The 22,020-nt window shown below is 43.2% G+C and overlaps 1 protein-coding gene across 2 annotated transcripts in view; it reads right to left on the minus strand.

The window, feature by feature from the left end:
* Positions 1-1,928: 1,928 nt before the first annotated feature.
* Positions 1,929-22,020, minus strand: part of DCP1A (decapping mRNA 1A) — a 56,552-nt gene continuing 36,460 nt past the window's right edge. For both annotated transcript variants that reach the window (XM_019417192.2, XM_053897100.1), the window contains 5 exons: positions 19,233-19,346; positions 9,846-10,595; positions 7,832-7,897; positions 6,215-6,433; positions 1,929-5,902 (listed from right to left, as the gene is read on the minus strand). In XM_019417192.2, coding sequence (XP_019272737.1) covers positions 5,822-5,902; positions 6,215-6,433; positions 7,832-7,897; positions 9,846-10,595; positions 19,233-19,346 — 1,230 coding nt within the window. In that variant the 3' untranslated portion in view covers positions 1,929-5,821. The remainder of the gene's footprint in view (positions 5,903-6,214; positions 6,434-7,831; positions 7,898-9,845; positions 10,596-19,232; positions 19,347-22,020) is intronic.

The following is a 22,020-nucleotide window of genomic DNA, read 5'->3' on the forward strand; positions in this document are numbered from 1 at the left end:
ATCTTCGAGAGACTTCACAGAAAATGGGGGGCGGGGGTTTGGCTGAGGGAGCCACCCAGGCCTTGCCAGGGCTGAGGCAGCACCAGACTCGTTTTTCTGGAGTGACAGGGACCTGGTAAGAAAACAGTTCCTGTGGACTGTGGCTGTCTTCTGGGCTCCACATTCTGGGGCCCTTTTCAGACTGATGGACTGACATCAGTCTAAGCACAACCAGTGCCTCTGGCCAAACCCCCCCCCCCCAAAAACCAAACACACAAACACGTCATTAGAGACAACTAAGAAACCTAAAACCCATCTGCTACAGCTCTTATTCAGAACCCACTGACCTTAGTTTTTCAAGAAATTCCAATGAGCCTAGTTACCTGGTTTCCTAGGCGCTGACAGATACAAACCAGCAGGTGAGCAGACCACTCTAGCTTTTAACAAACACTGGTAGAGGTGGTAACGAGACCTAAGAAACTACAAAAAGCAATCCAGGATGATTGATCATGGAGACAGCAGAGTCAAGAAAGGAATTCTAGACCAGCTCTCCGGCCTGCTTGGCTTCAGGTCTGTGACCTCATTCTGGCTTAATAAGCGACCTTTGGCACATAACCCCAGCCGCTCTCAGGTTCGACTTCCTCTCCCTAAAATGGTTCACCGTGAAGATCCAAGAAAATAAGGAACAGCAATCCGTAAGTATTGAAGGAGCATGCGGCTGTACATGACTGGGCTGTGTGTGTGTGTGTGTGTGTGTGTGTGCGCGCGCGCGCATGTGTATAAACAGCCATAAAGCACAGGCTAGCTTATCCTCTGCCTTAAGAAAGTAGGCACGAATAACAAACATTTTATGGAGAATTTTGCTTGGAAACTAAATTGTTGACAATTTAAACTAAATTTCGTTTGGATTTTACTAAAATGTTAACAGTTGTTAGGGAGATGGGTGATTAACCAGTTTTTTCCTCTTTAAACTTTTCTCTATTTCCTGTAATGATTATATTCTAGTTTCCTCCCTCTTTCTTCCCTTACCATCCTGGATGCCGGGCACATTATAGCTCGATACTCATGAATGGAGTGAATGTGGGAACTGACCCCAGATTGTAGAGTCTCCCACAGAACAGTGTTTTTGTCTGTGATTAGAAGCGTAACCTAGACGCACCTGGGTGGCTCAATTGAGTGGTCGACTCCTGATTTCAGCTCAGGTCCTGATCCCAGGGTCATGGGATAGAGCCCTGAGTTGGGCTCCATGCAGAGCGTGTAGCCTGCTTAAGATCCTCTCTCAGTGCGCCTGGGTGGCTCAGTAGGTTAAGTGTTTTAACTCTTGATTTAGGCTCACATCATAATCTCACAGTTCATGAGATCGAGCCCCATGTTGGGCTCTGTACTGATGGCATGCACCTTCCTTGGGATTCTCTCTCTCCCTCTCTCCCTCTCCCTCTGCCCCTCTCCCTGGATTGTGCTTGTTCTCTCTAAAAAAAAAAAAAAAAAAAAAAAAAAAAAAGCATACCCTCTATCATGATGAGCACTAGTTGTTGTCATTGAATTCTCCTGAAACCAATATTGCACAGTATGTTAACTAACTAGAGTTTAAATAAAATTTTGAAAAAAGAAAAAGAAAAAGCATACTCTGTATCTGGGGAAACCACAGCAGAGTAAATGAAGTTCTTTAGCTGTCTACTCACAGAAGTTACACACTTAATGTTTAGCTACCAGGGAAGGAGGCCCTCATCCACAGACGCCAGGACTCAGGGTCTTCAGGCCCAGGAGCCCGTGTGGCCTGTGGCCCAGCTGGCCGGGCCCAGGATGGAAACACACAGCCAAAGGCTTTCTCTGGCAGCTTTGCTCTCTCACCTTAACCCATCTCACCAGTGCGAGGCTCTGGCAAACAGTAGCAACTCATTTAGAAGTTCCATTTCTATAAATTAAATAAAAACACAATTAAAATGTAGTAGGTGCTAAAACTTGGTTTTGAACTTTTATTAAAAAAATATATTTGCAAACATATAAAATTTAGGATGAAAAATGCTCATTTGAAAACATGTAATAACTTAATATTTGCAAACATACACAGATGGTATAAAATCCATACCATTAAAAATGTTAATGATGCAGTATTGCGCTCATGGAACAAAATCTTGCTGTAATTCCAGAGCTTCTCACCCCTGCGTCTCAGGGAGCGGAGAATCTGGTACACGGAAAGTCATGAGAGCCACATGGCCAAAGCAGTAATACAGAATAAAAAACCATTTAGAACACATATTTTAAAAACACATTTCTTAAGGATCACACAGGTAAAAGGGAAACACGCTTCTGCATTTTCCCCAAAGTGAACGATATTGCATCTTAGCATTTTAAATGATGTCAAATACAAAACCGAGTGAAACATTGCACACATCTCTCCTGCTGAATTTGCTGGAAAACAGGCTCCTTGAGGCCCCAGCCCACTCAGGGAAATGTTGTCAGGCACAGCTTTTAAAAAGCCCGTGCAAGGTGCTTTACTTGGTTTAGATCTTAACATTTTATACACCTGAAAACACAGGGCACTCTTGGTTCCAGAAGGTACTCTGAACACAACCGAAGAAAACCAAAGCTAGGTAAGAAAGAAACGTGTGCTCAGCAGCAAATATGCAGCAAGAATGCGGGACACCCGTCCCCGTGAATCCTTGTCCTCACTCACGTGGACCAGACGCCCCGTGCCTGTGCCCCCTCTCATTCCTGTTTCTACCTTTTGCCCAGTTACTGTGTGATGGCTGATTTTGTTTTTTAAGCAGTTAGGCACCTTCAATTTCATGTTGCATTATTAGTAATACAATGGCAGTTATGGCCTCTTCTACCCAAATGAGAAAACTTCAAGCTACATTCTTGGGGGGGTGGGGGGAAGAATAAAGCTGCGTGGTTTAAACATATTTACCTAGTACAGGATTTGATAGGGTTTATAGTTCTTACAAGGAAACACAGGCAGGAAAAGAACAGATGCTTGACATGCAAAATTGGGCCGGACACATTCTAAACAAGGTGTGTGCAGCCTTCAGCAGAGAAGGACCCAAGTCAACTTGGGCTCTTTGCAAGACACCACTCTGTGAAGCCTGCTGAAAAGCCTTGGAAGGTGAGCTGTGGACACTCCCACGTAGACAGTATGAGAGGCGTCTCCTGACACTGACAGTCACTTGGAAACTTAGGATTCAAAGTCCCACCTTAGGAACTCTGGAGAGACGCACGACGAGGAGGGGTTTCTGCCTTAAAGGAACAAGGCTGTCTGGGAGGTGCAGGAGTCCATTCAGGACACCACGTGACTACAACACAAGAGCAGGGCCACCCACTGGCCTGGGGCGGGGGGGGGGGGGGGGGGTGGCGCACAGATGGACATGGTGGCATAAATGCAGAACTAGCAAGAAGCATCTGTGTTTTGATGTCCATTCTGATTGAACTAAGGTTTGAAGTGAAGGTTCCAGTGAAGTCACCGCAGCAACGTAAACATGCAACCTAAGCCAGCATGAGGTTCTGGATAGTAAGTGTGACCGAGGAGTAAGGCAACTGAGCTGTGACTTCCGGGCCAGGGTCATACAACTGCAACTGTTCAGGCTTGGCCTGACTTTTCTGGGGACTCATTCTGGCCTAAACTTCCTGGTAATCGTGACAGTGAATTTCTGGCTTCTGAATTTTAAGTTAATCATACATGAATCTTAGAGTTGAAACAGGCTTACCCTTTTCAGGTCTCCATGACTTGGGCACTTAAAAGTTTATCTTCCCACTAAAGAAACCTTATCATAGATTCTCTTTTCTGTCTAACATATTCCTTGCTTGGAATTAAAGGGTGAACGTTAACAGATCTGACTGCAGACCCTCTTTAAGATAGTCGCTCTTAACTCCCACATAATATTATACATACTCAAGGCATTTCAAGTCAAATGCCTATCACAACAAGAATCCCTTGATTCTTCCACGTGCCAAAGCCCACTGAAGCTACACTGGGGGTGTAGTCAAACCTCTTCTCTGAGAAAACCTGTTTCTGGAGTCACATGGGCTCCCCCAACACCATCTCCTGCTGTAACACTCTGTATCTTACTTCGATGTTCTCCTTCCTGGGTGACGTACGAGCAATTCATTTTTGGTTGCTGAATTTACACACTACTTTTGAAAACAAACTATTCCCAATGGAGTATGAGAATGTATGAGCTTCCCTGACTTTTGAACAATTCACAAATAACCAGGTAGACAGGAAGAGAAGACACTAAGTTGACAAGCAGAAAAGTTGCCCAGGAAGCATGTTTAGACCAACAAAAGCCAATTAAAGTATTCTTTATGCTAAAAAAGAACTAAGACCAAACTAAAACAAGTATGTCATTCACAAGTAGTTTTCTAAAATCTCAGCTAGGAAAAAAAAAAAAAATCTATGGATTTATGATTGAGTTACCATTAAAGCTTAAATGATTGTTCCGAGGAACCATCACATCCATCAGCATTATTCATAGCTAATCCTTATGCTAGCTGGTTGAGCCAATTGGGTTTTTACCCCATCATTAAATAGTGCTCAGAAAAGTAAGCAGTGCATCTTAATTGGTTAAATACTACAAAATGATCTGTATCATAGAAACGAAGACACTTTCATTCAAAGAGTATCTTAAAATTACTATTGCTGAAATAAATCAAAATCTACATTAAAATATTACTAATCACCATTACATGCCATAAAAGAATAAATATAAATCATGGCAGGTCAATAGCAGCATAACAAAGCATCTTTACACATCTTCACACTCTGGGCTGCACAAGTACTCACAGCCTAGGAATACATTGGTAAAGTTCTGAATTTCACACTTTGTTTTTACCTCCATATTCTACAATAAAGTAAGGGCAGTGTGAATAAAAGCTCCCTTTTCTGCATAGCTTTAAAACTACTCTCAGTAGACTCGAGGAATGGAACCAGAATGGCTTTGTCAGATTGGTCCACTGGTCCTTTTGTCAAAGTGTTAAGGAAAACAATCAACAATGATTTCTGCGTTTAGACAGAAAAGGAAAATAAGGCTACACTTCACACAAAACTTAACACTGTCCAAACCACTCAAGAGTTTAACGTAAAGTGAAGGTTTCTGATCGCGTTCGGTCTTTACCAGCCCCAGCCTTTGCTTCCAAGGTGTGACATGCTACTCCCATATTGTCACAGGGCCTGGCGGGGCCCTCTTCTCATGGTATCACTGCCCTGGGAGCCGCTGCATGGCAGCACGGGGGACACTTAGAAACAAAGCACAACTGAGAAATTTCAGAACTTTTGAGGCCCAGACGGGGCATTCATATAAAATATACTTCACTTGGAACAAATCAGTCTTAATTCGCCAACTTAAACTCTGATCCTTAAAACTCAAAGCTACTTTGCACAGAGCAGACTTCTGCTCTTTTCAGAACTTGACTATGAGCCTAAGACTCGAGTTTCTAGGGTGGGGAGGATCAGGGGAAGGGGCGCGGCTGGGCTGAATTCTGCTGCAAGGCTGGTGACCCCTCCTAAGACCTTGAAAGTGAAAGCAAGCTGAAAATCAGACTCCTAATTTCACATCCTTTCTTAGAGCTGATGAAAACACCCACACAACTTTAACACAATGGTCTTTTTTTGTTTTTGTTTTTTGTTTTTTTTTTGTCAAAACAAAGGTCTGCTGGTGATGCTTCACAGTGAAACCTCCATTATCACTGAGAACGTCACTTGGAAAACATTCTTAAGGAATGAGTCTCTTTCTCATAGGCTCAATTTCAGGATTCTCACAACTTAAAGTTCTGTTTAGAAGTTTCCATGACGAGGCCTATTTGTTTCTGAGGTCGACATTCTGCCTTCGGATTTCTCCTGCTCCAGTCATAAGTTGTGGTTGTCTTTGTTCTTGGTCAGAACCTGCAAGTAGACTTCGTGAAGTGTACTGAGGAAGCTGGAATCATTCTGGAAGAGATGGTAATGTTTCATTTACCTCAGTAGAACTTACTTCCTTGACAAAAGTTTAGGAAAAAACCTGTATAATGCTTTGTAGAACTAATCACCCAAAGAATCTCACCACCCAGAGACAAGTGCAAACCATACTTCGGAATTCACTCAGTCACTTTTCCAACTAGGAGTGTATGTTCAGAAAGAGAGAAACGTTACTCCTGGCTAGGCTTGAATTTACTTTATGAACTGATTTTCTAAGAAGAACTTACATATTTTTTTTTTAATTAAAGAATGAAAGTTTAAAGACTCCATTGATGTCCTACATACCTTTATTAGATGTATTAATGTATCCTGGAGCTGAGACTTGCTGAGAATAATGGAAGGCTTTCTCTGATTTTCTGATGTTCCAACAGTCAGGGGAGAGGGGGCGCCTGTTTTCCTCTCAAGGTCTGCGGACCTTGTAACTGTCTGCTGGAAAACACTTGGGGACAGCAGGACTGAGGACACTGCCATGGTTGTTGCAGTGACCAGCGTGGGGCCTGCGACCTGCAGGGGAGCAATGGTCATGAACAAAGCTTGTTAAAGGACGAAGGGCCTGTTTATTGGGATGCCAAGTCTGATCATCATAGAAAGGAAATAGGACCACAGCCAGATATGAACAGTAAGAACAATCCTATGGTAATTAAAAATGTAAAGTTTTATATGGGGAGCACAGGAATGATTGGAAGAGGGCAAGAGGGAACTTTCTGGGGTGATGGAAATGTTACATGTCTTGACTGGGTGGTTACCCAAGGAATATATGTGTGTTAAAACTCATAAAACACCTGCACTTTATCTGTATTTTACTTCAAAAAAAAATGGGGGGAATAAAAAAAATCCAGTTATATGAAGCATTAGTTTCTTCTGTAGTGTTTAATACATTTATTATACCACTACAGGTATCAAAGATACAACCTCTTGGGGCACTTGGGTGGCTCAGTTGGTTAAGCATCCAACTTCAGCTCAGGTCATGATCTCACAGTTCGTGGGTTTGAGCCCCGCGTCAGGCTCTGTGCTGACAGCTCAGAGCCTGGATCCTGTTTCAGATTCTGTGTCTCCCTCTCTCTCTGCCCCTCCCCTGCTCACAGTCTGTCTTGCTCTCTCTCTACACTAAGCCAGTAATAATCAGCATTTTTAATAATTCCCACATTTGATACAATCAGCAGACATCTACATTCCTGTCTTCTGTCACCCCTCCCATTCATAAACTGCCACAGTTTGGTGCCACGCCAGGCTGTGCGCCCCTGCTGATCCCCACGCAGCAGGATGAGATATAGGGAAGACCAGTTCATACCACCAGTCAGGAGCTGGCTGCAGTTGAAGTTCTAAGACTTGAGGAGGGTGCAAAGGCTCAAAGGCAAATGGGAACATAGAAGTTTAGGAACTGAAAAAAATAAGTGTGCACTTTGAGGTTGGTAGGTAATGGAGGGTGGGGAAAACATTTAAAAAGTGAAGCAGGAGAGAACAAGCAGAGGACAGAGTGCACAGGCCCGGGAGGCGCTGTCGTTATGGCTGCGGGAAGCAATGAGCGCCCAGAGCACAACAGCGACTCGTAACCAGGGCATCACAGCTCTTCCGGGGCAAAGAGCACCTCCTCCTCACAGAAACCAGGCTGATGTGCACTTAGCTGACACACAGAGAGCGCCCAGCCCAGCCGGTGGCTGATCCTGCCCCGCGTACGGTCAGGGAAGACATCAGTACAGAGATGGTGACTGGAGGCCCAGGGTGACTGGGTGACTGGAAGCCCACAGGGGCCGTGGCGATGAACTCGGCTGGGGTGGCAGGGGAGCCTGGCCTAGGAGGGGCATCTAAGAGGGCTCTAGGCTTGAAAGGTACAACATTCTATGGCACACACAGCAGAAGAACTTAAATATAATGTGTTCTTCAGAGAAAGGGGGTCCTTACCGGGATGGCACTGGGTAACACCTTAGGCTGGACAAAGACTTCAGGATCCTGGTTTTGCTGCATAGACTGCAATGTTTAAAAAGAAAAGATGAACAGACCTAACAAGTTTCCATGAAGATTTCCCAGCGACTGGGGATAAACCCACATTAGCAATAAGGTATAGTTCGGACATTAACTAGCTCCTAGATTCCTGAGGGAAGAGGCTGACAGCAACATTTAACAACGTAACCAATGTGTCATCTGTGAGGCCAGGGCTCTGGGACAGCCTCCGAACCGCTCGGGTTCCCTAAGAGAGGGGCTGTGTGCAGAGCTGTCAAGAGGTCTCTAAGGAAAGCAGAAACCTGTATCTAAGAGCTTGGGACAGCCCAAGCACATTTTTGCTGTTGAGTCTGTAGAGATGCCATGTTCTGGCAGCACGAGACCTTGCTAAGGCCGTGTGGACTCTGCACAGGGCGGCACTAAACAGTCCTCATGCAGAGTCACCTTCCTTCCATGTGCTTGCTACATTTTGTCCTCCTTCACTGGGAGACAAAGAACTTCTTGCTGTAGAGCAAATGCATTAGAATTCAGTGAAGCCCCAGGCCTTAAATGAAATGGAAATGGAAATATACACGTATGTAAGTGTCCTCTGTGAGGAGGCTCACTGGAGAGCTGGGAGCTGTCCCCAAGGCCAAAACATGGAGGGGGCAGAACAGTGGTGGCACGGGTGTGTCAGGGGGTGACACCCATCTGTTATAACATTCTCTCTGCTTATACTACAGAGAACCTCAACAGAAATGGCCCCAAATGAAAATTGAACAATATAACCAAGATACTGAACTCCCTTTCTTTCTGTGCAAGATTTTAAAGGACTGGAACAGAACAGTCCACTAACTAAGAAATCACACACGATTATTATGATGGGCTCGTCTGTATAATACTATTCGGTATGATGTTAAGATTCGGTATGATGTGGATTCTTGTCAAAGGGCACAGGACTGAAGTTTTGGGAGGCAAGCAACACTGCTCTCAAGCAGAAGACTCTGCCCCTCTCGAGAAGCTGTGTGATCTCGTACGCATCACCGCAGTTGGAGCTGACTCTCATCTGCACACTCACCAGCCTCATCCCTCTCTGAGTGGCAAGCCTCTTCTTCACACCCCACCCCCAATCGACCACCAGGCCCCACTGCCCACACCTGTTAACAAACCTGCTGGTCCACACTCTCGAAGTCAGGCCGCACCAGTTCAAGCCTGGGTAACTGTCTGGCCTCCTTCGGGTGGCCCTACTTCCAGCTTCTCCTTTCCCAGCTCACCACCTCCCCTTAAAGCCCTAGAAAGGCCCCCTGGGGCTGTGAGAACAAGCCTCGGACTGCTTCACGGAGTTTACAAAGTCCTGCTCCTCAGCCAGTACCTACGCCCCCAAGGTCCTCCCAGAGGAGGCCCGGCCACACTACAGGTCTTTAAGTTCAGCAAATGCCTCTCATCTCCAGGCCTCTGCACACACTATTTTCCTTATCTCAAACACTTTCTCTACGTCTAGGAAAGAGCTGACTAACTCCTACTGAGTCTTCAGATCTCAGCTGAATATGAGCTTCATTGGGAAGTTTTACTTGATGCCGTATCTCCAAATCTGGGATGTGATTATGGCCCGAGGTGGGCACTCAGTGAGTACCAAGGGAGTTGGGGATGGGACAACGCTGGGGATAATCTGGATCTATGGTCCTGAGTCAAATGCAGACTCCTGGAATTGTCACACAGAAACAAACAAAACCCCCTACAACGCATGCCCTGACAGGAAAATACTGATACTGTTTTTTAGCTTGTATCAGTTGAGATATCTGGGGAAGTGGAACTGAGTCACAACACCGTGTACCAACGGTCTAGCTGTTCATTACTGGCCTTTCCACCTCCTGTCTTCCGGCCCTGGATGTACGGAACAGTCGTCTCTTTGAAGCGACTGTCTCACGGGCGTCAACATCAAGGCCTCTGCAGCCCCATCCTACCCAGTTAGAGCCCCCCACCCTCCTGCCGGTACCTGAAGGGGAGCAAGCACCATGTTGCTGAGGGATGCTGAGGCTCGCGCGGCTGCAGTCTTAGGGGGAGGCTCTATGAAGCTCTCAGGTGTGGCCAGCTGGCCGGCTGCTGAACAAAAGCCGGATGTCATGGCACTTTTCCCAAGTGATTGCGTCTGTATTTGGTCATGCTGTGGGGTCAACCTGAGTTTCTGGAGAAGATCAACACTTGGGAGCGAGGTACCGGCTGTGTTTGTCACACTCAGTGGGGCCCTGAAGGGGCTCTGGGTGGCAGTCAGATTGGCGTGGCTCAGCTCAGGGACTGGCTGGCTCAGGAGTGGAGACCTCTGTCTCGGCGTGGTCTTCACCGCCTGTATCATGGTGGCGTTTCGGGGTAAGCTGGGGGGAACCTGTGCCGTAGGAGCTTCTGCTGGTAGAGTCGGACTGAGCACAGGGCGCAACGGGACGGCATAGACGGGGGCCTGTTTTTCACTGGACTGTGTGATGGAGGCGGGAGTGATCAGCACCGGGGTGGGGACTTCAGGTTGGACTGAGTGGTGGGAGGCAGGATGGACACCCAGGTTGTCCGACTGAGGGGCTCCTCCTGACTGCTCAAAGGGAAATGGTAAGAATGAGCTGGGCTCTTTCTGGGAGGCATCTCCTGGCAGCTTCTCCACTTCTTCTGAATCCAGACCCACACTTGGCTGTTCTTTTGGCAAAGAGGTTCCAAATAATTCTTCCACTGTCAGATGTTTGTGTCCAGATGGAGCAGACTGAAAAACAAATCAAACTGCCCAATGAAAGAAATCTCTTGCAAACCAGTGTAACCAGACTTCTTTCCCATTAACCAAAACATTTTGCAGAAGCAACGATAGATGGAGTCTGAAAATAAGGAAATGGAACAAACTGAAGATGTGCTAGGGACTAAGGCCAAAATGCATCTTGTCTCCCCAAGCTGGTGGGCAGAAATCTGCATTCGTACTAAGATCCAAGTTTTAGGGACTCCCAGGATAGTGTTAGAATTCACCTTGTTTTCTTGGCAAAGTGATATAACGTAAAGGAGAAATATTACAAAGTTAATAGTGCTTGGTTGCCCTGTATCAGTAACACAAGCAAGGAAATAATACTCAAGAGGACAGAGGGACCAAACGCTGAGTAAGTAATCCTATCTTTATTTTCATAGTTCTTGATAAAAAGCTAGGCACTGCACCTTGAGGACTAGGTCTTAAGTACCAGAAAATAAACTGAACTGTTTTTTAAAATAGCAGGCCATTCCTCCTTTCTACTACAAGATCACAGATTCCTTCAGAAGAAGCAGACATGTGAACATCTGAGAATGTTCACTTTGCATCTGCTGTAGTGGTCTGGCTTACTGATACCACTGCAATGATGTGGAGGGGGAATATTTACGCTTTCCACTCCTGAGCTTTCCTACACCTTCCCTTCATGTGCTATGGTCATATTCGTTTGCCCTTTATTTTCAGAGTGCCTGCAGGGTGCCAGGACCTGTGCTGACCTGTGCCCCCAGGACACAGTAGGGAGTAACAAACAAAGTCTGACCCTGACAGGGCTTGTGTTCCAGTGGGGAACTAACCTAAGTACTTTGAAAACACATACAGCCTCGACATATGGTTTTATTCCATAAGCGTGTACACTACTTAGCTGCTCAGATATATATTCACGTGGAAAAAGACGGTTCACTGAAATACACGGTTTTCGGTTCCTCAGAAGGCCGATAAAGGCCCGACACCACATGCCCCCTGAAGCAGAAGGATGAGTGCACTATGGTGTGACCACATTTCTACAGGAAAAAAGCACTGGTTTTCCCAAGCAAGTGTTCGCTGCATCCGTGTGACAAGTAGTTACAGGTTTCCCTGCTCTCTGAAGGGGGAGGTAAAAAAAAAAAAAAAAAAAAAAATGCAAAAGATTGTATACAGTTTAATTTCCTTATATTTTTACTTCTGAAAAAGTTGCAGAGTTTAGGATCTGAAATCAAAGACACCCAGATTTAATTCCCAGCTTAGCTGGGAAAATCATAGTCTATTTAGTTACCTCATCTGAAAAATGGGGGCAATAATGGCAATTACTTCTCGCAGAGCTGATGTGAAAGTTAATTTCTCAATATGATACCTGGTGCCCAACAAGCATTCGATAAATGGAAGTTGGCTATTATCATTATATGAACACCAGACAGTCTTACTAGCAATCATAATAAACCTGTGTTTGTACATGTTTTAAGAAACATCAAATACTATGTTAGAATATTAAAAATTCATCAAATCCTTCTGGAATATCATACCCCGTGATGCAAAATAACACTACAACCTGATGGGCTATCAAGGCTGTAGTATTATAAATCTGTCATGCCCTGATGCAATGACTCATTAAAGACACAGTTGTTGGGGCTCCTGGGTGGCTCAGTCAGTTAAGCGTCTGACTTCGGCTCAGGTCATGATCTCACAGTTCATGAGTTCAAGCCCTGCAATCAGGCTCTGTGCTAACAGCTCAGAGCCTGGAGCCTGTTTAGGATTCTGTGTCTCCTTCTCTCTCTGCCCCTCCCTGCTTGTGCTCTGTCTCTCTCTCTCTCTCTCTCTCTCTCTCAAAAATAAACGTTAAATATAAAAAAAAGACATAGTTGTTTATTTAAAACTCACTGGTATCATTTCAAATCCATTCAAGGTAATTCAAAAACAGACAGCAAATTCCCATTTGGGACACACTTCTCGTCCTCTCTGTCCAGGCCACATAACTAGTAGTAGGGGTGCATAGGTTCCATTTCCCCAGATGGGCACTAGGATTTATGCACTTTTAGATCTCTGCCATCATAAATGTCCACTGATGAGCACAGACATAATTCCACTCCTCCCCACCGATTTCTGACAGTGATGGCAAAATATACATAACCAAAGTTACCATTTTAGCCATATTTAAGTGTAAAACTCAGCAGCATTCAGTACATTCACAATGCTGTATAACTACCACCATTATCTACTTCCTCACTCACAGCCCCTGATAATCTCTATTCTACTTTCTGTTCCTATGAATTTGCCTACTCTACGTACCTCGTAGAGGTACATAGCCTTTTGTGACTGGCTGACTTCGCTCTTGGCACAGTGTCCCCAAAATTCATCTATGCTGTACCATGTGTCAGAATTTCCTTCCTTTTAAAAACGCTGACAAATACTCCATTTGTATGCATATACCACATCTTGTCTACCCATTCATCTGAGCATTGACACTTGGGCTGTTTTCACCTTTTGGCTATTGTGAATAATGCTGCTACAAACACTGGTGTAAAGTATGTTTAATCCTTGTTTTCAATTCTTTTGGGTATACACCCAGGAATAGAATTGAGGACCTTCCAAACTGTTTTCCAAAGCTGTTGCACCATTTTATATTTCTAACAATGATGCAAAATGGTTCTAACTTCTCTACGTTCTTGCCAACACATCGGCCACTTGTAGATTTGAAAAAATGACTATGTAAGTCATTAGCCCATTTTTGAGTTGGGTTAATTCTCTTTTTATACACATTACGTTTAGAACAAAATGGTCAAGACTGCTTGGCAAAAAGTACTGGAAAACTACACTAATTTTTATTCATTAATACAAATGTCAATCTTAACCACCACATCCTGTTTTATATGTATGTATATACACACAAAACAACGTGTGGATGTACATACTTTGAGAAATACAGACCACATTGGGGCTATTCTACTTTGCAAAAACTTGAGTCTTTCCCAGGTAAGAATACAGATATTTTACATTATAAGAAAAGGAGCAATCAACACGACATAGAGATAACTCAACATGAAATACACCTTTGGCTTCAAAAATGGCATGATTCAGGTAGCAATTTTTACCTGTCTAGTGGAACATAAATGGACTTTTGAACAATTAAGATTACCTGCATGTACATATTGAATGTTTTTACACTTATGCTTAAAAAAAAAAGTATTTCTAACAGTTTAAAATTGACTTCACATTAAAAAATGAAACTGGGGCACCTGGGTGGCTCAGTTGGAGGAGTGTCCAACTTAGGCTCAGATCATGATCTTGCTGCTCATGAGTTCGAGCCCTGTGTCGGGCTCTGTGCTGACAGCTCAGAGCCTGGGGCCTGCTCTCTCTCTGCTCTTCTCCCACTTGCACTCTCTCTTAAAAATAAATAAACATTAAAAAAAGAATTTTAAAAAGAAAAAGAAAAAAAAAAAAAAAAAAAAAAGAAACCATATTGGAGAGCCCTGAACCCTGATTGCAAAAGTAGCAGAAAGCTTCGAGATTTCTCCATGCAGCCTCCCTACAACTTCTGCCAGGTCAAAAACATTCTGACTGTCTCTGGAATAGGATGTGTGGTAATTCATTAGGGTTTCAGAGGAATCTCTGTAAGAAGAGATAAACGAAGTTACGACAGCAGGAAGACTGACCTCAGACAGGACATGTACTGTGTGTGTGTGTTGGGGGGGGGGGGGTCCCTGTGCTGCACACCTGACACGCATCACTCATCAGTGAGGGCAGTGCTAGTAGCACTGCCACTTTGTAGGTGACACCCAAGTACAACAGACCCAGACTCCAATCCAGTGCTAACAGTAAGTCCATGCTCTTGACCCTTATGCCCCTGCACTGAGATGTCAAATAAGTATAGTCTAGGACACCTACTCAACTGGATAACGATAAGGACTTCCGGAAAACAGAGATACACCTAAGAGATGGCTACAGGTCAAACCGTGCCCAACTTTTGGAAATATGTACCCGGCTGCTGAATCAGTCACAAGAGACACGCGAACGAAGCATGCTTCTCCACACAAAAGCTTTACGGTCTCTGCATTTGAGAGGACCCTTCTACCTTCTGCCCAGGACAAGAAAAACTGGCTGCACTGCTCTGGTACTTGGACTTACTTATTCATGGATTCACCTCGCCTCATCCACAGAAAAGGGGAATTTTCTTCTTGCCTCATGTCTGAATATGCTTCAAGTCTGGACTCCATGTTTTGCAATGCTTCCCTTACATCAAGGGTTAGTCTCACCATTTCACCCTGTGAAATGGGATTCTGGGAGGAAGAGTACGTGCACCGCCAAATTCCAATATACTGAATTAGGCTTTTCTATTCCTTCCTCACCCCACAGCTCTTGTCACTTAGGGAATTTCCTAGTTCTGTCTGGACCTATGGTGTCCATGTCAGATTTCCGACCTGGTCAGTGTACTGGGCACACCAGAAGCTATGTATTATTTAGGAACCAAAAAGCAATATAAAACATACCAGGGAAATAGTCCCAAGGGACTTGTGAATTGTGAAACTGAAATGGAACCTAATATTATCGGGACTTGACAGCATTTGTTCCTCATCACCAGGTGGCAGTGTTACTAAACACGTGTACAATCTGTGTGGAGGGTTGATTATGGATTTAAGCTAATTTTAGTCAATCACATGGCTTCTGACAATATCCAGATCACTTTGACCTATAAACTGGGATCTCAGAAGACTGTGAGAAGGAGGGAATAGCGGCAGCACTATTCTCACGGGAGGGTACAATTCTCTGTGTGCCCAGCGGAACCCTGTGTGCCCACAGATCCAACACCGGAGCTTTTGCTGACAGGCTGAGCAGCTACAGCTCGTCATACTCCCCTTCATCTTTCCTTTCTTTCTTTTTTAAGTTTATTTATTTTGAGAGAAAAAGAGAGTGTGTGAGTGTGAACAGGGAAGGGACAGAGAGAAAGAGAGGAAAAGGGGGTGGGGAAGAGAAAGAGAGAGAGAGAGAGACAGACAGACAGAGAACGAACAAGCCCCACGCAGGCTCTGAGCCGTCAGGGCAGAGCCCGATGCCGGGTTTCAACTCATGAACCGTGAGATCATGACCTGAGCCGAAATCAAGAGTCGGATGCTTAACTGGTGGAGCCACCCAGGTGCCCCTCACACTCTTCCTTCATCTTTCAATGGACAGTGTTTTATGGTTCTTAAGGCATTCTTTGGGGTCCATTTCTCACTCCCCCTGTTATTAATTTGGTTTGAAAGTTTATTACAAAGAGTCTCTAATGTATAATACAATGGAAGCTATGCATAAAAATAAATGTCTTTAAACTTAATGATTAAGGGGCGCCTGGGTGACTCAGTCGGTTAAGCGTCCGATTTCGGCTCAGGTCATGATCTTGTGGTTCGTGAGTTCGAGCCCCGCGTTGGGCTCTGTGCTAACAGCTCAGAGCCTGGAGCCTGTTTCAGATTCTGTGCCTCCCGCTCTCTCTCTGACCCTCCCCCGTTCATGCTCTGTCTCTCTCTGTCTCAAAAATAAATAAACGTTAAAAAAAAAATAAAATAAACTTAATGATTAAGATTTTTTTCTCCTTTTCATTGCAGTTGCCGTATTTGCGGCAAATGAACTCATTTTTTATTGCTTTTAAGGTGATGGAAATTTTTTATCTCTTGATCTTGGTGGTAGTTACAATGTTTAAGTTACATTTATAAAATGTTACAAGGTTGACACTTTAGATTTGAATATGTATACTATGTATTAATTATATCCCAGTAAGAAACTGTTCAAATCCTAGAGCGGCTAGAGTTTTACAAAATTAATGTGAGTCTCAGGGTGTCTGGCTGGCTCAGTCAATAGGGCATGTGACTCTTGGTCTCGGGGTTGTGAGTTCACATCCCACATTGGATGTGGAGCCTGCTTAAAATACAATTAAAAAAAAAATTAGCCTGGGTCTCAGTTTTCACACACATACAATACTGGTATTAATGCTACCTTCATCTCATGATTATATAATTTATGTTGCCATGTGAAGAGCTATTCTCTGTACAATAAAAATGCTGACACCAGGTGCTACTGGACTTAAGAAACAAAGCTTAAGAGCATTTTGATTGTTTGCAATTGCCTGGAAATCTCTTCGTAGTTCTCATTTCCTCCCCGCCCTTCTCCTGGCCATGGTAATACGTGCTGCTCCAACCCACTGCAAAATCTATCCAGCCAAGAAGAGTGTGGCCTGCCACCTGCTGTACTCTTGAGATGTGAGAGTACTCTGCTGCGGTGCCGAGGCCAGACTCTGGATATTGGGCAGGGCTCTGGGAAGCTTTGTTTACCTTTTCAGAAAGCAGGCATTGACTTCCTGAGCCTGGTTTGAATTATAATACTGATCAGTAATAGGAAACCTCTTTTATCCTAAGGTCTGTGCTCTAAATGGTTCTCTGGGTCCTGGGTCTGTTTCTTCATTTGGTTCTGACAAGAACTCTGGGAGTTGGCAGTGCAAGAACCCTTAAGCCCATCATTCAGAAAGCAAAGGGGAAGTGACTGCCTCCACTGAACACCCAGGGCGGATAAGCCGGACCAGAAGGAACACAGGCAGGCTGTTCCTTCTCTCCCTCAACACATGTTTTGCAAAAATTGCATTTTATATAGCACAGTTTTTAATATATGTTTGACCTTCAGGACTCTAAATGCAAACACAGTAAAAATGAAGCTTGGGAATATAGTATTAAAAAACTGGCTTAAATCATCATCTAAATATCTAAAAACATTATGGATATATTGCTGATGGGAATGTAAAATGGTACAGCCTTTCTGGAAAACACTATGGCAGTTTCTTAATAAACTAAAACATGAAATTACCAAATGACCCAACATCTGCACTCCTGAGCATTTATCCGAGACAAATGGAAATTTCTGCACAAAAACCTGTACAGAAATGTTCACAGAAGTTTTATTTGCAACAGCTAAAAACTGAAAACTACCCAGATGTCCTTCAACAGGCAAACTGCCAGAAATGGTTAAACACATTTTGGTACTTCTACTTGACTGGGTGGAAGAGTAAAAAGGAACAAACTACTGAAAAACCTAATAATTTCAATGAAATCATGCTAAATGAAGAAAGAAAATCCCAAAGGTTTCTATATCATTCCATTTACATAACATCCTTGAAATGACATTATAGAAATGGGGACAGCTTCGTGGCTACCAGGGTTAAGGATGGGAGGAGAGGGAAAGGAAGTATGACAGGGGAGTCAGTGTGAGAATACAAGCACAACACAAAGGATCCTTGTGTTGATGTAAGTCTTCGGTATCTTGACTGTGGTGTTGGATATACAAAGCTACGTATGACATAAAATTGCACAGAAATACAGATATGCACATAAACACAGAAGTGAATATGAATAAAACTGAGGAAATATGAACCAGATGGGTAGATTTTACCGGTATCCTAGTTGTGATATTGTACTTTATTTTGCAAGCTGTCATCAGTGGGGGGAATGGGTAAAGGGTAAATACAGAAATGGGATCTTTCTGTATTTATTTATTTTTTAAAGTTTATTTTGAGAGAGAGAGAGCGTACGTGTGCACATGCGTGCACGCAGGAGGGGTAGAGGCAGAGAGAGAGGGAAAGAGAACCCCAATCTGACAGTGCGGAGCCCCATGCAGGGCTCAAACTCACGAACCATGAGATCATGACCTGAGATGTCTTGATTTAGACTTGGACGCTTAGCTTACTGAGCCACCCAGGTGCCCCTCTGTATTATTTCTTGTAACTGCATGTGAATCTGTAATTATCTCAAAATAAGAAGTTTAATTAAAAAGCTATGGGTTTTACTTGGTATTTGTTCATTTATCAAGCCATTGGTTATAAAGAAAACTAATTTAGTCAAAAAATATTTACAATGCTAAGTGCGGGGGATATGGCAACAAACAAGGCAGACAGAAGTGCCTGCCCCCACGAGAGCTTACATTCGGATGGGGAGGAGACATAGTGCACACAGTAAGAAAACAGCAAACCAGGTTAGCTGGTGAAGCCTTAGGGAGAAAATAAGGCATGGGAGGACAGGGGTAAGGGTTCTTTAAAACAGGGTGACCAGAGAAGGCCTCACCTGTATGGAGAATGCTTGAGATTTGAAGGAAGAAAGGGAGCAAGCCCTATATGGGAGGAAAGTACTCCAGGCGAAGGCAACAAGTGTAAAGGCCTGTCCTGAGGCAGGAGCAAGCGTGGCACATTTGTGGAAAGGCAGAAGGGCCAATGAGACCGGGGCCAAGCAAGCAAGGCAGGAAGTAAGAGATGAGGCAGGGGTCAGGAGGCCATGGACCAGTGACAAGGCCCTGGCTTTTAATGGAGGGCGATGGGACACTACTGGGCGGTTTTGAGCAGAGTGATGTCATGCTCTAACTTCTGGTTTATCAGGATTACTCTGGCTGCTGGGTGAAGAGCAGGGAAGGGAGTGGCAATGGCAAAAGCTCTATAACCAGAGTGGAGGCTCCTGCAAAATCCAGACGGAAACACAGGGCAAATGACAGGAGTTACCATGTTGTTGCCTGTATGTATCCACCTTGATAGGTAAACAACAAATATTTTTTGTACCTCACTGATATCCTTACAAAATATTACTCTGTGTTTTGTACCCTGGGCAAAGCTAGGGCTTTAATTGTACAAACCTTATCTTGTGACCCAGATGGCATCTCTTCTAGAGTCTCGGTGCTTCCCAGATTGGAGAGCTGAGTGCTTGGCTGTAACCCAGGGCTGGAGATATTGGAGTCGCCCATCTGATTCTGAAATTAAAAGGAAAAGTATATCATGTGAACAGTTTGCTGACTACTATTTGGCTCATAAGACATCTGAGGTTATCAGCAATGCTATTTTAAAAACAAGCAAAAATTCCCCCAAATGTTTTGCTTTGGACCCTCAGGTAAGTAACTTAAAAAACAAAATTTCTAGACAGTTGAGCACTTGGTTTTAGATAATAGTGACAATTGTTTTTATATCCCTTGAAGTGCATATATTACTGCTAAGTAGTGTTGGACTGTATGATCACATTACTGTCTTGTGGAACACTCACCCATAGGAGGTCATTTGTGCTATTTCCAGTTTTTGGTAATTATGTATAGAGCTTTTATATTCATAAAACCTCATGCACGGGTTTTTGTGTGGACAAAAGCATCATTTCTCTAGAGTAAATACCTAGCGGTGGTATACCTAGGTCATATGGTAAAATGCATTTTTCTTCTAAATTTTTGTAGTTTTAAATTTAGATTTAGGATCCATTTTGAGTTGATTTTTGTATAGGGTATTACATCTATGTTATGGATTTTTTTTTCTTTTTTTGTATGTGGATGGCCAATTGTTCCCAACACTATTGGTTGAAATCATTGTATACTCTTAAAACTTAAACTAAAAAGATCTCTAAGCATCACCATCAAGATGACAGTCATTAAATGTTTTAAAATTCCTGTTAACTTATATGTAACACCAAAAGTGAAAATACTTTTGGTCTTAAAGAGAATCCTAAAAACAGATCATTAGGTGGGCACAGAGAATCCTAAAAACAGATCATTAGGTGGGCACAGAATTATGAATTCTTAGGAACTGAAGTTATTATATTTGGGCTATGTGATCCATTACCCATGTCACAATGGACACCAGAAACAGTTTAGAACACTCAGGAGACCAGATTTAAAAACGAAGCCCCAAACTTCAGTCCAGGGACACATTAATTTTGATAGCAGAGAATAAGTACATGTACTTAGCACAGCGTTAGGTACTCCAATGTTAAATGAATGGCTAAAATGCATTTATTCTATTCAAATGACGTAATCCTCATAACACTTTTTATTCAGTGTTATCCATTTAGACAGAGGTGAAATAGCCTGGGACAGCCTATGAAATATCTTTTTAAAAACATCTATTACTGAAATACAGTTGACACACAATGTTATATTGGTTTCAGGTGCACAACATAGTGATTAGACAATTCTACCTATCACACAGGGTTCACCCAGGCAAGTGTGGTCACCATGCAAAGTTATTACAACATTACTGATTATATTCCCTGTGCTGTATTTTTCATCCCCATCACTTACTCATTTTATAACTGGAAGTCTGTACCTCTTAACCCCATTCAACTGCCTATGAAATATCTTATTTTCTACCCCTTTGTGCAACACCACCATCAGTATGTACTAACACATTATGGAGAATGCTTGGAATTAAACTGCATCACAGAAAAGCTCAAAACAATGTTCATAACAAGTTCCTAAGAGCAGAGGGTATACAATGTTCAGAAACATTTTCAAAATTGGGAGTTTTCACATAAAAATCCCAGCTTGTTATTTTCGGAGAGAAGCTGGACACCTTTGCAACAACTGGCTGGAGCTGAGCTGCACATGACTCTCTGATGCAGGGCCGGGTTCTGTTTGCATCAGGGCTACCCTGGCCCACCCACTACATGTGCTTCCATGGCCCATGTGGTTTTTGGGGCAGTTTAGTCTCCTCTACTTAACTCAACATGAACTACAAGATGGGCTGTGCTTTAAAAGGTCTCAGACATTTTTTTTATACACGTGCAGGGCTGTTCTCGGAAGGTTTAATCTGAGTTTGTAGAGGACACTTGCTATTTGTATAGATTCGGGGAAATGGACGATCAAACTTTCTGGAGGGTAATTTTATTATAATATTTAGTATAAACCTTAAAAATGACAAAATCCTTCGATCTACCAATTGTATTTCAAATAGTTTATCTTAAGAGAAAATGCTGAACACGAAGACTTAGCCACAGGATATATTTCTGAGTTCTTAAGAGAATCAGAAAAGAACAGCATATTGTTTACGTAAAGCACAGGAGAAAAAACATGCAGCTATGAATACCACTCTTCTCTTTTTCAAAAAGTTTTCATTCTACCGAAAGAAATCTCACAGGGACTCCCCTGTGAGATGAATAAATAGCTACTGTCATCAAGGTATTGTTCTTTGAAAAAAAAACCTGGTTACAAAAGAGTTAATAAAAGCGACTTTTAAAACTAGTTAATAATAAAACTAGTGTAGAGAAGCATACCACACACTCTGGGACACATTTACACATATTTTTGGAAGGATACAAAGTATTATCAGTGATTATTTCTAGGAGGTGGGATTATGTTTTTTTCTTTTACTCTAATCTTTAAATATGAAATACAAACAACCTCTCAACCAAAATCCAGGATTATATCCTGTGGCTACAAGCAACTCAGTAAGGGGCCGCTGTAAAGGATTGTGGCTTTAGCTATCTTTCTTACCTTTATTATTATTACTTTTTAATGTTTTGTTTATTGTTTAGAGAGAGAGTATGACAGGGGAGGGGCAGAGAGAGAGGGGGACAGAGGATCTAAAGCGGGCTCCATGCTGATAGCAGTGAGCCTGACTCGGGGCTCAAACTCATGAACCGTGAGATCGTGACCTGAGCCAAAGTTG

This window comes from Panthera pardus, unplaced genomic scaffold (assembly GCF_024362965.1).
Source record: "Panthera pardus isolate Hobbes unplaced genomic scaffold, ASM2436296v1 HiC_scaffold_8, whole genome shotgun sequence".
In the NCBI taxonomy this organism is placed as follows: domain Eukaryota; kingdom Metazoa; phylum Chordata; class Mammalia; order Carnivora; family Felidae; genus Panthera; species Panthera pardus.